The following is a 15760-nucleotide window of genomic DNA, read 5'->3' as shown; positions in this document are numbered from 1 at the left end:
CAGGAGCCCTGGCTCCCTGCTCCCACCACTAGCCCCCACTGCCCTCCCCTCGCCAGGAGCCCTGGCTCCCAGCTCCCACCACTAGCCCCCGCTGCCCTCCCCTCGCCAGGAGCCCTGGCTCCCTGCTCCCACCACTAGCCCCCGCTGCCCTCCCCTCGCCAGGAGCCCTGGCTCCCTGCTCCCACCACTAGCCCCCGCTGCCCTCCCCTCGCCAGGAGCCCTGGCTCCCTGCTCCCACCACTAGCCCCCACTGCCCTCCCCTCGCCAGGAGCCCTGGCTCCCTGCTCCCACCACTAGCCCCCACTGCCCTCCCCTCGCCAGGAGCCCTGGCTCCCTGCTCCCACCACTAGCCCCCGCTGCCCTCCCCTCGCCAGGAGAGACCCCAGGAACCCTGGCTCCCTGCTCCCACCACTAGCCCCCACTGCCCTCCCCTCGCCAGGAGAGACCCCAGGAACCCTGGCTCCCTGCTCCCACCACTAGCCCCCACTGCCCTCCCCTCTCCAGGAGAGACCCCAGGAACCGTGGCTCCCTGCTCCCACCACTAGCCCCCACTGCCCTCCCCTCGCCAGGAGAGACCCCAGGAACCGTTGCTCCCAGCTCCCACCACTAGCCCCCACTGCCCTCCCCTCGCCAGGAGCCCTGGCTCCCTGCTCCCACCACTAGCCCCCACTGCCCTCCCCTCGCCAGGAGCCCTGGCTCCCTGCTCCCACCACTAGCCCCCACTGCCCTCCCCTCGCCAGGAGCCCTGGCTCCCAGCTCCCACCACTAGCCCCCGCTGCCCTCCCCTCGCCAGGAGCCCTGGCTCCCTGCTCCCACCACTAGCCCCCACTGCCCTCCCCTCGCCAGGAGCCCTGGCTCCCTGCTCCCACCACTAGCCCCCACTGCCCTCCCCTCGCCAGGAGCCCTGGCTCCCTGCTCCCACCACTAGCCCCCACTGCCCTCCCCTCGCCAGGAGCCTGGCTCCCTGCTCCCACCAGTAGCCCCCACTGCCCTCCCCTCGCCAGGAGCCCTGGCTCCCCGCTCCCACCACTAGCCCCCACTGCCCTCCCCTCGCCAGGAGCCCTGGCTCCCCGCTCCCACCACTAGCCCCCACTGCCCTCCCCTCGCCAGGAGCCCTGGCTCCCCGCTCCCACCACTAGCCCCCACTGCCCTCCCCTCGCCAGGAGCCCTGGCTCCCTGCTCCCACCACTAGCCCCCGCTGCCCTCCCCTCGCCAGGAGCCCTGGCTCCCTGCTCCCACCACTAGCCCCCGCTGCCCTCCCCTCGCCAGGATTCCTGGCTTCCAGCTCCCACCACTAGCCCCCGCTGCCCTCCCCTCGCCAGGATTCCTGGCTTCCAGCTCCCACCACTAGCCCCCGCTGCCCTCCCCTCGCCAGGAGCCCTGGCTCCCTGCTCCCACCACTAGCCCCCACTGCCCTCCCCTCGCCAGGAGAGACCCCAGGAACCGTGGCTCCCTGCTCCCACCACTAGCCCCCACTGCCCTCCCCTCGCCAGGAGAGACCCCAGGAACCGTTGCTCCCAGCTCCCACCACTAGCCCCCACTGCCCTCCCCTCGCCAGGAGCCCTGGCTCCCTGCTCCCACCACTAGCCCCCACTGCCCTCCCCTCGCCAGGAGCCTGGCTCCCAGCTCCCACCACTAGCCCCCGCTGCCCTCCCCTCGCCAGGAGCCCTGGCTCCCTGCTCCCACCACTAGCCCCCACTGCCCTCCCCTCGCCAGGAGCCCTGGCTCCCTGCTCCCACCACTAGCCCCCACTGCCCTCCCCTCGCCAGGAGCCCTGGCTCCCAGCTCCCACCACTAGCCCCCGCTGCCCTCCCCTCGCCAGGAGCCCTGGCTCCCTGCTCCCACCACTAGCCCCCGCTGCCCTCCCCTCGCCAGGAGCCCTGGCTCCCTGCTCCCACCACTAGCCCCCACTGCCCTCCCCTCGCCAGGAGCCCTGGCTCCCAGCTCCCACCACTAGCCCCCGCTGCCCTCCCCTCGCCAGGAGCCCTGGCTCCCTGCTCCCACCACTAGCCCCCGCTGCCCTCCCCTCGCCAGGAGCCCTGGCTCCCTGCTCCCACCACTAGCCCCCACTGCCCTCCCCTCGCCAGGAGCCCTGGCTCCCAGCTCCCACCACTAGCCCCCACTGCCCTCCCCTCGCCAGGAGCCCTGGCTCCCCGCTCCCACCACTAGCCCCCGCTGCCCTCCCCTCGCCAGGAGCCCTGGCTCCCCGCTCCCACCACTAGCCCCCGCTGCCCTCCCCTCGCCAGGAGCCCTGGCTCCCTGCTCCCACCACTAGCCCCCGCTGCCCTCCCCTCGCCAGGAGCCCTGGCTCCCCGCTCCCACCACTAGCCCCCGCTGCCCTCCCCTCGCCAGGAGCCTGGCTCCCTGCTCCCACCACTAGCCCCCGCTGCCCTCCCCTCGCCAGGAGCCCTGGCTCCCTGCTCCCACCACTAGCCCCCGCTGCCCTCCCCTCGCCAGGAGCCCTGGCTCCCCGCTCCCACCACTAGCCCCCGCTGCCCTCCCCTCGCCAGGAGCCTGGCTCCCCGCCCTGCACCGCTCTAGCTGCCCTCGCCGTGCTGCAGGCTGGTGCTGGGAGAGCCGGTGCCAGCCCCGCTCTGTGTCTCAGTGCCAGGCTACGGAGCCAACCACTTCGGAGGGCCAGTTCCTGCACAGCGCAGCCCGGTGGGATCCCTCCCCACGGGGAAGCCGATGGTACGTTCCAGTCCTGGGGCGGGGGGGGGGGGGGGCTCTGCAGTCAGTGGCTAACAGCCAGGACTCCGGGGGGGGGGGGCAGTGTAAAAGGGGGGCCGTGGGGCGAGCTGCGTCGCGCCAACCCCGGCCTGGGACCCTGGGCTCTCGGGGCCCCCCCAGCCCGCTGCCCAGCACGGAGCCCCACAAGTCGCCCCCCAGTTCTCTGCGCCCCCCTGCCCCGCCTCGCGCAGCTGGGAGGCCCTGGAAGTCTGGGCTCTCCCCCAGCCCTGGCAGGGGAGCGGGGTCTAGTGGTTAGAGCGGGGGGGCTGGGCGGGACTTTCCCCCATCCTGGCAAGGGAGCGGGGTCTAGTGGTTAGAGCGGGGGGGCTGGGCGGGACTTTCCCCCAGCCCTGGCAGGGGAGCGGGGTCTAGTGGTTAGAGCGGGGGAAGGGCTGGGTGGGGGCTCTCTTGGCTCTGGCAGGGGAGCGGGGTCTAGTGGTTAGAGCAGGGGGAGGGCTGGGCGGGGGCTCTCTTGGCTCTGGCAGGGGAGCGGGGTCTAGTGGTTAGAGCAGGGGGAGGGCTGGGTGGGGGCTCTCCCCCAGCCCTGGCAAGTGAGCGGGGTCTAGTGGTTAGAGCAGGGAGAGGGCTGGGCGGGGGCTCTCTTGGCTCTGGCAAGGGAGCGGGGTGTAGTGGTTAGAGCGGGGGGAGGGCTGGGCGGGGGCTCTCTTGGCTCTGGCAGGGGAGCGGGGTGTAGTGGTTAGAGCAGGGGGAGGGCTGGGCGGGGGCTCTCTTGGCTCTGGCAAGGGAGCGGGGTGTAGTGGTTAGAGCAGGGGGGAGGGCTGGGCGGGGGCTCTCTTGGCTCTGGCAGGGGAGCGGGGTCTAGTGGTTAGAGCAGGGGGAGGGCTGGGCGGGGGCTCTCTTGGCTCTGGCAAGGGAGCGGGGTCTAGTGGTTAGAGCAGGGGGAGGGCTGGGCGGGGGTTCTCTTGGCTCTGGCAGGGGAGCGGGGTGTAGTGGTTAGAGCAGGGGGAGGGCTGGGCGGGGGTTCTCTTGGCTCTGGCAGGGGAGCGGGGTCTAGTGGTTAGAGCCGGGGGCAGGGCTGGGCGGGGCTCTCTTGGCTCTGGCAGGGGAGCGGGGTCTAGTGGTTAGAGCCGGGGGCAGGGCTGGGCGGGGCTCTCTTGGCTCTGGCAGGGGAGCGGGGTCTAGTGGTTAGAGCCGGGGGCAGGGCTGGGCGGGGCTCTCTTGGCTCTGGCAGGGGAGCGGGGTCTAGTGGTTAGAGCGGGGGGGCTGGGCGGGACTTTCCCCCAGCCCTGGCAGGGGAGCGGGGTCTAGTGGTTAGAGCGGGGGAAGGGCTGGGTGGGGGCTCTCCCCCAGCCCTGGCAAGGGAGCGGGGTCTAGTGGTTAGAGCAGGGGGAGGGCTGGGCGGGGGCTCTCTTGGCTCTGGCAGGGGAGCGGGGTCTAGTGGTTAGAGCAGGGGGAGGGCTGGGCGGGGGCTCTCTTGGCTCTGGCAAGGGAGCGGGGTCTAGTGGTTAGAGCAGGGGAAGGGCTGGGCGGGGGCTCTCTTGGCTCTGGCAGGGGAGCGGGGTCTAGTGGTTAGAGCAGGGGGAGGGCTGGGCGGGGGCTCTCTTGGCTCTGGCAAGGGAGCGGGGTCTAGTGGTTAGAGCAGGGGGAGGGCTGGGCGGGGGCTCTCTTGGCTCTGGCAGGGGAGCGGGGTCTAGTGGTTAGAGCAGGGGGAGGGCTGGGCGGGGGCTCTCTTGGCTCTGGCAAGGGAGCGGGGTCTAGTGGTTAGAGCGGGGGAAGGGCTGGGCGGGGGCTCTCTTGGCTCTGGCAAGGGAGCGGGGTCTAGTGGTTAGAGCGGGGGGGGCTGGGCGGGGGCTCTCTTGGCTCTGGCAGGGGAGCGGGGTCTAGTGGTTAGAGCGGGGAGGGCTGGGCGGGGGCTCTCTTGGCTCTGGCAGGGGAGGGGGTCTAGTGGTTAGAGCGGGGGGGCTGGGCGGGGGCTCTCTTGGCTCTGGCAGGGGAGCGGGGTCTAGTGGTTAGAGCAGGGGGAGGGCTGGGCGGGGGCTCTCTTGGCTCTGGCAGGGGAGCGGGGTGTAGTGGTTAGAGCAAGGGGAGGGCTGGGCGGGGGCTCTCTTGGCTCTGGCAGGGGAGCGGGGTGTAGTGGTTAGAGCAGGGGGAGGGCTGGGTGGGGGCTCTCTTGGCTCTGGCAGGGGAGCGGGGTGTAGTGGTTAGAGCAGGGGGAGGGCTGGGCGGGGGCTCTCTTGGCTCTGGCAGGGGAGCGGGGTGTAGTGGTTAGAGCAGGGGGAGGGCTGGGTGGGGGCTCTCTTGGCTCTGGCAGGGGAGCGGGGTCTAGTGGTTAGAGCAGGGGGAGGGCTGGGCGGGGGCTCTCTTGGCTCTGGCAGGGGAGCGGGGTGTAGTGGTTAGAGCAGGGGGAGGGCTGGGCAGGGGCTCTCTTGGCTCTGGCAGGGGAGCGGGGTGTAGTGGTTAGAGCAGGGGGAGGGCTGGGCGGGGGCTCTCTTGGCTCTGGCAGGGGAGCGGGGTCTAGTGGTTAGAGCAGGGGGAGGGCTGGGTGGGGGCTCTCTTGGCTCTGGCAGGGGAGCGGGGTGTAGTGGTTAGAGCAGGGGGAGGGCTGGGTGGGGGCTCTCTTGGCTCTGGCAGGGGAGCGGGGTGTAGTGGTTAGAGCGGGGAGGGCTGGGCGGGAGCTCTTGGCTCTGGCAAGGGAGCGGGGTCTAGTGGTTAGAGCGGGGGGGGGCTGCTGCTCTTCCCAATTTCTCTCTGCCCCCTCCAGTTCCCAGGCCCACTGGGGCCCAAGGCTCAGGGCCAGCTCCCGGCCTCGCCCTCCTCCACCGCCTCCTTCCCCCCGGGGCCCAGCGCCAGCCTGCTCTTCACCCCCCACCCGCTCACAGACGGGCCCCCCTTCGGCGAGGACCCCATCCTCAAGGGCGGTGACTTCAACAGCTGGCCCGGCACCTACACCAGCAAGGCCCCCCCGCCCCGGGGCCCCAAGCCCCCCCCTTCCTCTGGCCCGGCCTCCTCGCCCTCCTCCTCCTCCAGCGAAGAGCACAATGGGGACAGCGCCAAGTGAGTGTGGCCGGGGATCTCTGCGGCTCGGGGAGGGCAGCGCGGCGCAGTGGTGGGAGCGGGGGCCGGGGGTCTCTGTGGCTCTGGGAGGGCAGCGCGGCGCAGTGGTGGGAGCGGGGCCCGGGGGTCTCTGTGGCTCGGGGAGGGCAGCGCGGCGCAGTGGTGGGAGCGGAGCTGGGGGTCTCTGTGGCTCTGGGAGGGCAGCGCGGCGCAGTGGTCGGAGCGGGGGCCGGGGGTCTCTGCGGCTCTGGGAGGGCAGCGCGGCGCAGTGGTGGGAGCGGGGGCCGGGGGTCTCTGTGGCTCTGGGAGGGCAGCGCCGCGCAGTGGTGGGAGCGGGGCCCGGGGGTCTCTGTGGCTCTGGGAGGGCAGCGCGGCGCAGTGGTGGGAGCGGGGCCGGGGGTCTCTGTGGCTCTGGGAGGGCAGCGCGGCGCAGTGGTGGGAGCGGGGCCGGGGGTCTCTGTGGCTCTGGGAGGGCAGCGCGGCGCAGTGGTGGGAGCGGGGGCCGGAGGCCGGGGGTCTCTGCCCAGCTCAGTGAGGGCTGACTGGCCCCCCCTTGGCCTGTCCCCCAGCCACGTGTCGGAGGCGCTGCGGCCCGGGAGCGGCTGGGAGGGACCCGGCGCCGAGAAGCTGAGCCGGGGCTGGGAGCAGGCGGGGGGCTCGGACGGGCCTGAGACCCCCATTCCCTCGCTGCTCTCCATGGCCACCCGCAGCCACATGGACATCACCACCCCCCCGCTGCCGCCCGTCGCCCCCGAGGTGCTGCGGGTGGCGGAGCACCGGCACCGCCGTGGCCTCATGCACCCCTCCATCTACCACGTGCTGACCAAGGTAGCCCGGCCGTAGGGGGTGGGGGCGGGACCTGGCCGGGGGGGGGCGGGGTGGGGCGGGGCCTGGCCGGGGGGGGGGGCGGGGCGGGGCCTGGCCGTGGGGGGCGGGGCGGGGCCTGGCCGGGGGGGGCGGGGGGGGGGCGGGGCCGCCGGGGGGGGGGCGGGGCGGGGCCTGGCCGTGGGGGGCGGGGCGGGGCCGGCTCTCACCCCTGTGCCGGCAGGGCGAGATCAAGCTGCCCGTGTGCATCGAGGACGAGTGCAGCCCCGAGCTGCCGCCCGCCGCCGTCCTGTTCCGCGCCGCCCGCCAGCACGTCTACGGGCTCCTCTTCGGCGTGGCCGAGAGCCAGCGCCGGGCCGAGCGCCTCGCCGTGCGCCGCCGCATCCCCACGCAAGGTAGGGGCACCACCCCAGCCCTGCCAGGGCACTGGGGGCCCGGGGGAGGGGCCAGGCCGCCCCGCTCCTCTCCCAGCCCTGAGGGCAGTGGGCGCAGCGGGGGCGGGGTGCCCGGGGTCTCTGAGAGGGCAGCGGGGGCAGGGTGCCCGGGGTCTCTGAGAGGGCAGCGGGGCGCAGTGGGCGCAGCGGGGGCGGGGTGCCCGGGGTCTCTGAGAGGGCAGCGGGGCGCAGTGGGCGCAGCGGGGGCGGGGTGCCCGGGGTCTCTGAGAGGGCAGCGGGGCGCAGTGGGCGCAGCGGGGGCGGGGTGCCCGGGGTCTCTGAGAGGGCAGCGGGGCGCAGTGGGCGCAGCGGGGGCGGGGTGCCCGGGGTCTCTGAGAGGGCAGCGGGGCGCAGTGGGCGCAGTGGGGGCGGGGTGCCCGGGGTCTCTGAGAGGGCAGCGGGGCGCAGTGGGCGCGGGGGGGCGGGGTGCCCGGGGTCTCTGAGAGGGCAGCGGGGCGCAGTGGGCGCAGCAGGGGCGGGGTGCCCGGGGTCTCTGAGAGGGCAGCGGGGCGCAGTGGGCGCAGCGGGGGCGGGGTGCCCGGGGTCTCTGAGAGGGCAGCGGGGCGCAGTGGGCGCGGGGGGGGGCGGGGTGCCCGGGGTCTCTGAGAGGGCAGCGGGGCGCAGTGGGCGCAGCGGGGGCCGGGTGCCCGGGGTCTCGGAGAGGGCAGCAGGGCGCAGTGGGCGCAGGGGGGGCGGGGTGCCCGGGGTCTCGGAGAGGGCAGCGGGGCGCAGTGGGCGCAGCGGGGGCGGGGTGCCCGGGGTCTCTGAGAGGGCAGCGGGGCGCAGTGGGCGCAGCGGGGGCGGGGTGCCCGGGGTCTCGGAGAGGGCAGCGGGGCGCAGTGGGCGCAGCGGGGGCGGGGTGCCCGGGGTCTCGGAGAGGGCAGCGGGGCGCAGTGGGCGCAGCGGGGGCGGGGTGCCCGGGGTCTTGGAGAGGGCAGCGGGGCGCAGTGGGCGCAGCGGGGGCGGGGTGCCCGGGGTCTCGGAGAGGGCAGCGGGGCGCAGTGGGCGCAGCGGGGGCGGGGTGCCCGGGGTCTCGGAGAGGGCAGCGGGGCGCAGTGGGCGCAGCGGGGGCGGGGTGCCCGGGGTCTTGGAGAGGGCAGCGGGGCGCAGTGGGCGCAGCGGGGGCGGGGTGCCCGGGGTCTCGGAGAGGGCAGCGGGGCGCAGTGGGCGCAGCGGGGGCGGGGTGCCCGGGGTCTCGGAGAGGGCAGCGGGGCGCAGTGGGCGCAGCGGGGGTGGGGTGCCCGGGGGTCTCTGAGAGGGCAGCGGGGCGCAGTGGGCGCAGCGGGGGCGGGGTGCCCGGCCCCCCCGCTCAGCGCCCCCCCTCGCCCGCAGTGCCGCCGGTGATGGTGAAGGAGTGGGCGGCGTACAAGGGCAAGTCCCCGCACACGCCGGAGCTGGTGGCGGCCGTGGCCTTCCGGGAGTGGACCTGCCCGGGCCTGCGGCGCCTGTGGCTGGGGAGGGCGGCGGAGGACAGGACCCGGCGCATGAGGGCCTTCCTGGCCTGCCTGCGCGCCGACACGCCCGGCATGCTCAACCCGGCCCGCGTGCCCGCCCACCTGCTGCTGCTGTGCTGCGTGCTGCGGTGAGTGGGGCTCTGACCCCTAGAGCCCGCTGCCCCCGTCACCCCCCCAGGCCGAGAGGGTCCAGCAGCCCCGCTCTGACCACTAGAGCCCGCTGCCCCCGTCCCCCCCCAGGCCGAGAGGGTCCAGCAGCCCCCGCTCTGACCACTAGAGCCCGCTGCCCCCATCACCCCCCCAGGCCGAGAGGGTCCAGCACCCCCGCTCTGACCACTAGAGCCCGCTGCCCCCGTCACCCCCCCTCCCAGGCCGAGAGGGTCCAGCAGCCCCCGCTCTGACCACTAGAGCCTGCTGCCCCCGTCCCCCCCCAGGCCGAGAGGGTCCAGCAGCCCCCGCTCTGACCACTAGAGCCCGCTGCCCCCGTCCCCCCCCAGGCCGAGAGGGTCCAGCAGCCCCCGCTCTGACCACTAGAGCCCGCTGCCCCCGTCACCCCCCCAGGGCCGAGAGGGTCCAGCAGCCCCCGCTCTGACCACTAGACCCCCCGTCACCCCCCAGGCCGAGAGGGTCCAGCAGCCCCCGCTCTGACCGCTAGAGCCCGCTGCCCCCGTCACTCCCCCAGGGCCGAGAGGGTCCAGCAGCCCCCGCTCTGACCACTAGAGCCCACTGCCCCCGTCACTCCCCCAGGGCCGAGAGGGTCCAGCAGCCCCCGCTCTGACCACTAGAGCCCCCTGCCCCCGTCACCCCCCCCAGGGCCGAGAGGGTCCAGCAGCCCCGCTCTGACCACTAGAGCCCGCTGCCCCCGTCACCCCCCCAGGGCCGAGAGGGTCCAGCAGCCCCCGCTCTGACCACTAGAGCCCACTGCCCCCGTCACCCCCCCAGGCCGAGAGGGTCCAGCAGCCCCCGCTCTGACCACTAGAGCCCGCTGCCCCCGTCACCCCCCCTCCCAGGCCGAGAGGGTCCAGCAGCCCCCGCTCTGACCACTAGAGCCCGCTGCCCCCGTCCCCCCCCAGGCCGAGAGGGTCCAGCAGCCCCCGCTCTGACCACTAGAGCCCACTGCCCCCGTCACCCCCCCTCCCAGGCCGAGAGGGTCCAGCAGCCCCGCTCTGACCACTAGAGCCCACTGCCCCCGTCACCCCCCTCCCAGGCCGAGAGGGTCCAGCAGCCCCCGCTCTGACCACTAGAGCCCGCTGCCCCCGTCACCCCCCCACAGGGCCGAGAGGGTCCAGCAGCCCCGCTCTGACCACTAGAGCCCACTGCCCCCGTCACCCCCCCTCCCAGGCCGAGAGGGTCCAGCAGCCCCCGCTCTGACCACTAGAGCCCGCTGCCCCCGTCACCCCCCCCAGGGCCGAGAGGGTCCAGCACCCCCGCTCTGACCACTAGAGCCTGCTGCCCCCGTCACCCCCCCCGGGCCGAGAGGGTCCAGCACCCCCGCTCTGACCACTAGAGCCTGCTGCCCCCGTCACCCCCCCCCGGGCCGAGAGGGTCCAGCAGCCCCCGCTCTGACCACTAGAGCCCGCTGCCCCCGTCACCCCCCCCCCAGGGCCGAGAGGGTCCAGCACCCCCGCTCTGACCACTAGAGCCCGCTGCCCCCGTCACCCCCCCCGGGCCGAGAGGGTCCAGCAGCCCCCGCTCTGACCACTAGAGCCCGCTGCCCCCGTCACCCCCCCCAGGGCCGAGAGGGTCCAGCAGCCCCGCTCTGACCACTAGAGCCCGCTGCCCCCGTCACCCCCCCCGGGCCGAGAGGGTCCAGCAGCCCCCGCTCTGACCACTAGAGCCCGCTGCCCCCGTCACCCCCCCAGGGCCGAGAGGGTCCAGCAGCCCCTGCTCTGACCACTAGAGCCCGCTGCCCCCGTCACCCCCCCAGGGCCGAGAGGGTCCAGCAGCCCCGCTCTGACCACTAGAGCCCGCTGCCCCTGTCACCCCCCCAGGCCGAGAGGGTCCAGCACCCCCGCTCTGACCACTAGAGCCCGCTGCCCCCGTCACCCCCCCTCCCAGGCCGAGAGGGTCCAGCAGCCCCCGCTCTGACCACTAGAGCCCGCTGCCCCCGTCACCCCCCCAGGGCCGAGAGGGTCCAGCAGCCCCTGCTCTGACCACTAGAGCCCGCTGCCCCCGTCACCCCCCAGGCCGAGAGGGTCCAGCAGCCCCCGCTCTGACCACTAGAGCCCGCTGCCCCCGTCACCCCCCCTCCCAGGCCGAGAGGGTCCAGCACCCCCGCTCTGACCACTAGAGCCCGCTGCCCCCGTCACCCCCCCAGGCCGAGAGGGTCCAGCAGCCCCCGCTCTGACCACTAGAGCCCGCTGCCCCCGTCACCCCCCCTCCCAGGCCGAGAGGGTCCAGCACCCCCGCTCTGACCACTAGAGCCCGCTGCCCCCGTCACCCCCCCCAGGGCCGAGAGGGTCCAGCAGCCCCCGCTCTGACCACTAGAGCCCGCTGCCCCCGTCACCCCCCCAGGGCCGAGAGGGTCCAGCAGCCCTCGCTCTGACCACTAGAGCCCGCTGCCCCCGTCACCCCCCCAGGGCCGAGAGGGTCCAGCAGCCCTCGCTCTGACCACTAGAGCCCGCTGCCCCCGTCACCCCCCAGGCCGAGAGGGTCCAGCAGCCCCCGCTCTGACCACTAGAGCCCGCTGCCCCCGTCACCCCCCCCAGGGCCGAGAGGGTCCAGCACCCCCGCTCTGACCACTAGAGCCCGCTGCCCCCGTCACCCCCCCCAGGGCCGAGAGGGTCCAGCACCCCCGCTCTGACCACTAGAGCCCGCTGCCCCCGTCACCCCCCCAGGGCCGAGAGGGTCCAGCAGCCCCCGCTCTGACCACTAGAGCCCGCTGCCCCCGTCACCCCCCCCAGGGCCGAGAGGGTCCAGCAGCCCCCGCTCTGACCACTAGAGCCCGCTGCCCCCGTCACCCCCCAGGCCGAGAGGGTCCAGCAGCCCCCGCTCTGACCACTAGAGCCCGCTGCCCCCGTCACCCCCCAGGCCGAGAGGGTCCAGCACCCCCGCTCTGACCACTAGAGCCCGCTGCCCCCGTCACCCCCCCCCCAGGCAGAGAGGGTCCAGCAGCCCCCGCTCTGACCACTAGAGCCCGCTGCCCCCGTCACCCCCCCTCCCAGGCCGAGAGGGTCCAGCACCCCCGCTCTGACCACTAGAGCCCGCTGCCCCCGTCCCCCCCCCAGGGCCGAGAGGGTCCAGCACCCCCGCTCTGACCACTAGAGCCCGCTGCCCCCGTCCCCCCCCAGGCCGAGAGGGTCCAGCAGCCCCCGCTCTGACCACTAGAGCCCGCTGCCCCCGTCACCCCCCAGGCCGAGAGGGTCCAGCAGCCCCCGCTCTGACCACTAGAGCCCGCTGCCCCCGTCACCCCCCCCAGGCCGAGAGGGTCCAGCACCCCCGCTCTGACCACTAGAGCCCGCTGCCCCCGTCACCCCCCCCCAGGCCGAGAGGGTCCAGCACCCCCGCTCTGACCACTAGAGCCCGCTGCCCCCGTCACCCCCCCAGGCCGAGAGGGTCCAGCAGCCCCCGCTCTGACCACTAGAGCCCGCTGCCCCCGTCACCCCCCCCCAGGGCCGAGAGGGTCCAGCAGCCCCCGCTCTGACCACTAGAGCCCGCTGCCCCCGTCACCCCCCCTCCCAGGCCGAGAGGGTCCAGCAGCCCCCGCTCTGACCACTAGAGCCCGCTGCCCCCGTCACCCCCCTCCCAGGCCGAGAGGGTCCAGCAGCCCCGCTCTGACCACTAGAGCCCGCTGCCCCCGTCACCCCCCCAGGGCCGAGAGGGTCCAGCAGCCCCTGCTCTGACCACTAGAGCCCGCTGCCCCCATCACTCCCCCCCAGGGCCGAGAGGGTCCAGCAGCCCCTGCTCTGACCACTAGAGCCCGCTGCCCCCGTCACCCCCCCAGGGCCGAGAGGGTCCAGCAGCCCCTGCTCTGACCACTAGAGCCCGCTGCCCCCGTCCCCCCCCAGGCCGAGAGGGTCCAGCAGCCCCCGCTCTGACCACTAGAGCCCGCTGCCCCCGTCACCCCCCCCAGGGCCGAGAGGGTCCAGCAGCCCCCGCTCTGACCACTAGAGCCCGCTGCCCCCGTCACCCCCCCCAGGGCCGAGAGGGTCCAGCAGCCCCCGCTCTGACCACTAGAGCCCACTGCCCCCGTCACCCCCCCAGGGCCGAGAGGGTCCAGCAGCCCCCGCTCTGACCACTAGAGCCCGCTGCCCCCGTCACCCCCCCAGGGCCGAGAGGGTCCAGCAGCCCCTGCTCTGACCACTAGAGCCCGCTGCCCCCGTCACCCCCCCCAGGGCCGAGAGGGTCCAGCAGCCCCGCTCTGACCACTAGAGCCCGCTGCCCCTGTCACCCCCCCCAGGCCGAGAGGGTCCAGCACCCCCGCTCTGACCACTAGAGCCCGCTGCCCCCGTCACCCCCCAGGCCGAGAGGGTCCAGCAGCCCCCGCTCTGACCCCTAGAGCCCGCTGCCCCCGTCACCCCCCCAGGGCCGAGAGGGTCCAGCAGCCCCTGCTCTGACCACTAGAGCCCGCTGCCCCCGTCACCCCCCCCAGGGCCGAGAGGGTCCAGCACCCCCGCTCTGACCACTAGAGCCCGCTGCCCCCGTCACCCCCCCCAGGGCCGAGAGGGTCCAGCAGCCCCCGCTCTGACCACTAGAGCCCGCTGCCCCCGTCACCCCCCCAGGGCCGAGAGGGTCCAGCACCCCCGCTCTGACCACTAGAGCTCGCTGCCCCCGTCACCCCCCCAGGGCCGAGAGGGTCCAGCAGCCCCCGCTCTGACCACTAGAGCCCGCTGCCCCCGTCACCCCCCAGGCCGAGAGGGTCCAGCACCCCCGCTCTGACCACTAGAGCCCGCTGCCCCCGTCACACCCCCCCCCCCCAGGCCGAGAGGGTCCAGCACCCCCGCTCTGACCACTAGAGCCCGCTGCCCCCGTCACCCCCCAGGGCCGAGAGGGTCCAGCACCCCCGCTCTGACCACTAGAGCCCGCTGCCCCCGTCACACCCCCCCAGGCCGAGAGGGTCCAGCACCCCCGCTCTGACCACTAGAGCCCGCTGCCCCCGTCACACCCCCCCAGGGCCGAGAGGGTCCAGCACCCCCGCTCTGACCACTAGAGCCCGCTGCCCCCGTCACACCCCCCCAGGCCGAGAGGGTCCAGCAGCCCCTGCTCTGACCACTAGAGCCCGCTGCCCCCGTCACCCCCCCCGGGCCGAGAGGGTCCAGCAGCCCCCGCTCTGACCACTAGAGCCCGCTGCCCCCGTCACCCCCCCCAGGGCCGAGAGGGTCCAGCAGCCCCTGCTCTGACCACTAGAGCCCGCTGCCCCCGTCACTCCCCCAGGGCCGAGAGGGTCCAGCAGCCCCCGCTCTGACCACTAGAGCCCGCTGCCCTCCCCGCGCCGGGCCTGGCTGGCTTCACGCCCCTTCTTCCGTTTCAGCTACATGACCCAGTGGCCGGGAGGGAGAGTCCTGCACAGACACGAGCTGGACGTGTTCCTGGCTCAGGCCGTGTCCCCCCAGATCTACGAGCCCGACCACCTGCAGGAGCTGAAGGTAGGGGCCGGCCCCCCCCCCGCCCCCCCCGGAGAGCCCCAGCGGGGCCCCAGCGCTCGCAGGGGGAGTCCCAGGCCGAGGCGGCAGACGGGGCCGTGCTGGGTCCCAGGCACAGGAAGGGAGACGCAGGGTGGTGGTGACGGCGCGTCAGGGACCCCCCACCCTGCACCCCGGAGCAGCCAGAACAGACCCCGCTGGCCGGTAGAACGGGGGGGGGGGGGTTACTGCTCCTCCGGGTGCAGCCCGGCACAGACGTGAGGTGGTCACGGGCGTCAGGGCCAGGGCGCCTCAGACCCCTCGGGGCAGGGTCCATCGCCCCCCAGCTCAGTCTGTTCCCTTCGTGTTCCCAGCCAGGGGCCGTCTCCCCCTCCCTCCCTGTCTCCCCCCTGGGAGGAGCCTTGTTCTCTGCCCAGGCTGGGCCCTGGGGTCTGGGCCAGTCCACGCGTGGGGAGTCAGTGGGAATTGCCCAGCCCAGCGCAGGGGGGACCCCGGGTCACCCCCACTACGGCACACTGGTCCCTACCGTCACAGCTAGGGAGCAGCACCGCGTCCCCGGCTAGACCTTCCAGCTCCGCGAGGCCTTTGCCTTGCACACGGCTGCTGCGAGCGAGACGAGCGAGTCGGGACCCTCGGGGGCAGGGGACCGCCAGTCCAGGGGACGGCGTCTTGGCCAGCGTGCCAAGTTCTCATTCAGAGCCTTTTTCCAGCCGAAGAGCGAGAGTCCGTGTGATGGTGCCATCGGCCGGCGGGGCCACCCGCGTGTCTCTTGGCCCTAGGGAGCGGCTTTGCGCCTGCACGTCACAGCGATGTTACAGATCCCACAAGGGGCCGTACAAGCGCCGGACACACGATTTATCGGGATCATAATGTTCAGCACATTATGAGTTTTGGAGTGACGTGCGGTTTGACTGCAGTTGAGCGCGGGGGTCTCGGAAAGGCGGGGGACTTGGAGTCCAGTTGCTGCCGGCTGGCAGGGGGGCGGTTTGGGCGACAGGTGAATGGGAGCAGGGTGTAGTAGTTAGAATAGGAGGGCAGGTCCCCATGGCTCCTAGGCGCTCTCCCTAGTTCTCTGGGGACAGTGGTGAAGTTCCTCCTTTCCTTGCTGACCTGTTCTGTTTCTCAGCTGCCTGCATGTCACCGCCGGCGAGTCCCCGCCGCGCAGTGTTGTGTGCGGCGTTTCCCCGGCTGCCCTGCCCCAGAGGTGGCTGCAGCCCGCCCCACGGTAAAGCGGTGGGAACGGTTCCTTTGCAGATCGAGAAGCTGGACGCCCGGGGGGTGCAGCTGGCAGCCCTCTTCATGAGCGGCGTGGACACGGCGCTGCTCGCCAACGACGCCTGCGGCCAGCCGGTGCCCTGGGAACACTGCTGCCCCTGGATCTACTTCGACGGCAAACTCTTCCAGACCAAGCTCATCAGAGCCACCCGGGACAGGGCCCCCCTCATTGACCTGTGTGACGGGCAGGTATGGGGCAGGGTGCCAGGTTTCTGGGGGCTAGTGGTTAGAGCAGGGGGCGCTGGGAGCCAGGACCCCTGGGTTCTCTGCCTGGCTGTGGGACGGGAGTGGGGTCTAGTGGTTAGAGCAGGGGGCACTGGGAGCCAGGACCCCTGGGTTCTCTGCCTGGCTGTGGGACGGGAGTGGGGTCTAGTGGTTAGAGCAGGGGGCACTGGGAGCCAGGACCCCTGGGTTCTCTGCCTGGCTGTGGGACGGGAGTGGGGTC

At 73.9% G+C, this 15760-nt stretch overlaps 1 protein-coding gene across 1 annotated transcript in view; it reads left to right on the top strand.

Annotated features, from left to right (window-relative positions):
• Window positions 1–15760, top strand: part of FAM120C (family with sequence similarity 120 member C) — a 47558-nt gene that overhangs the window by 27521 nt on the left and 4277 nt on the right. Inside the window, 7 exon segments of the mRNA XM_089770453.1 lie at window positions 2606–2691; window positions 5453–5745; window positions 6315–6573; window positions 6794–6965; window positions 8337–8586; window positions 13929–14043; window positions 15295–15504. Coding sequence (XP_089626579.1) covers window positions 2606–2691; window positions 5453–5745; window positions 6315–6573; window positions 6794–6965; window positions 8337–8586; window positions 13929–14043; window positions 15295–15504 — 1385 coding nt within the window.

Source organism: Pelodiscus sinensis, chromosome 18, assembly GCF_052426305.1.
Source record: "Pelodiscus sinensis isolate ZL-2025 chromosome 18, ASM5242630v1, whole genome shotgun sequence".
NCBI lineage: Eukaryota > Metazoa > Chordata > Testudines > Trionychidae > Pelodiscus > Pelodiscus sinensis.
Note: the sequence above shows the minus strand (reverse complement) of the source record. Positions and strands in the feature narration are given on the sequence as shown.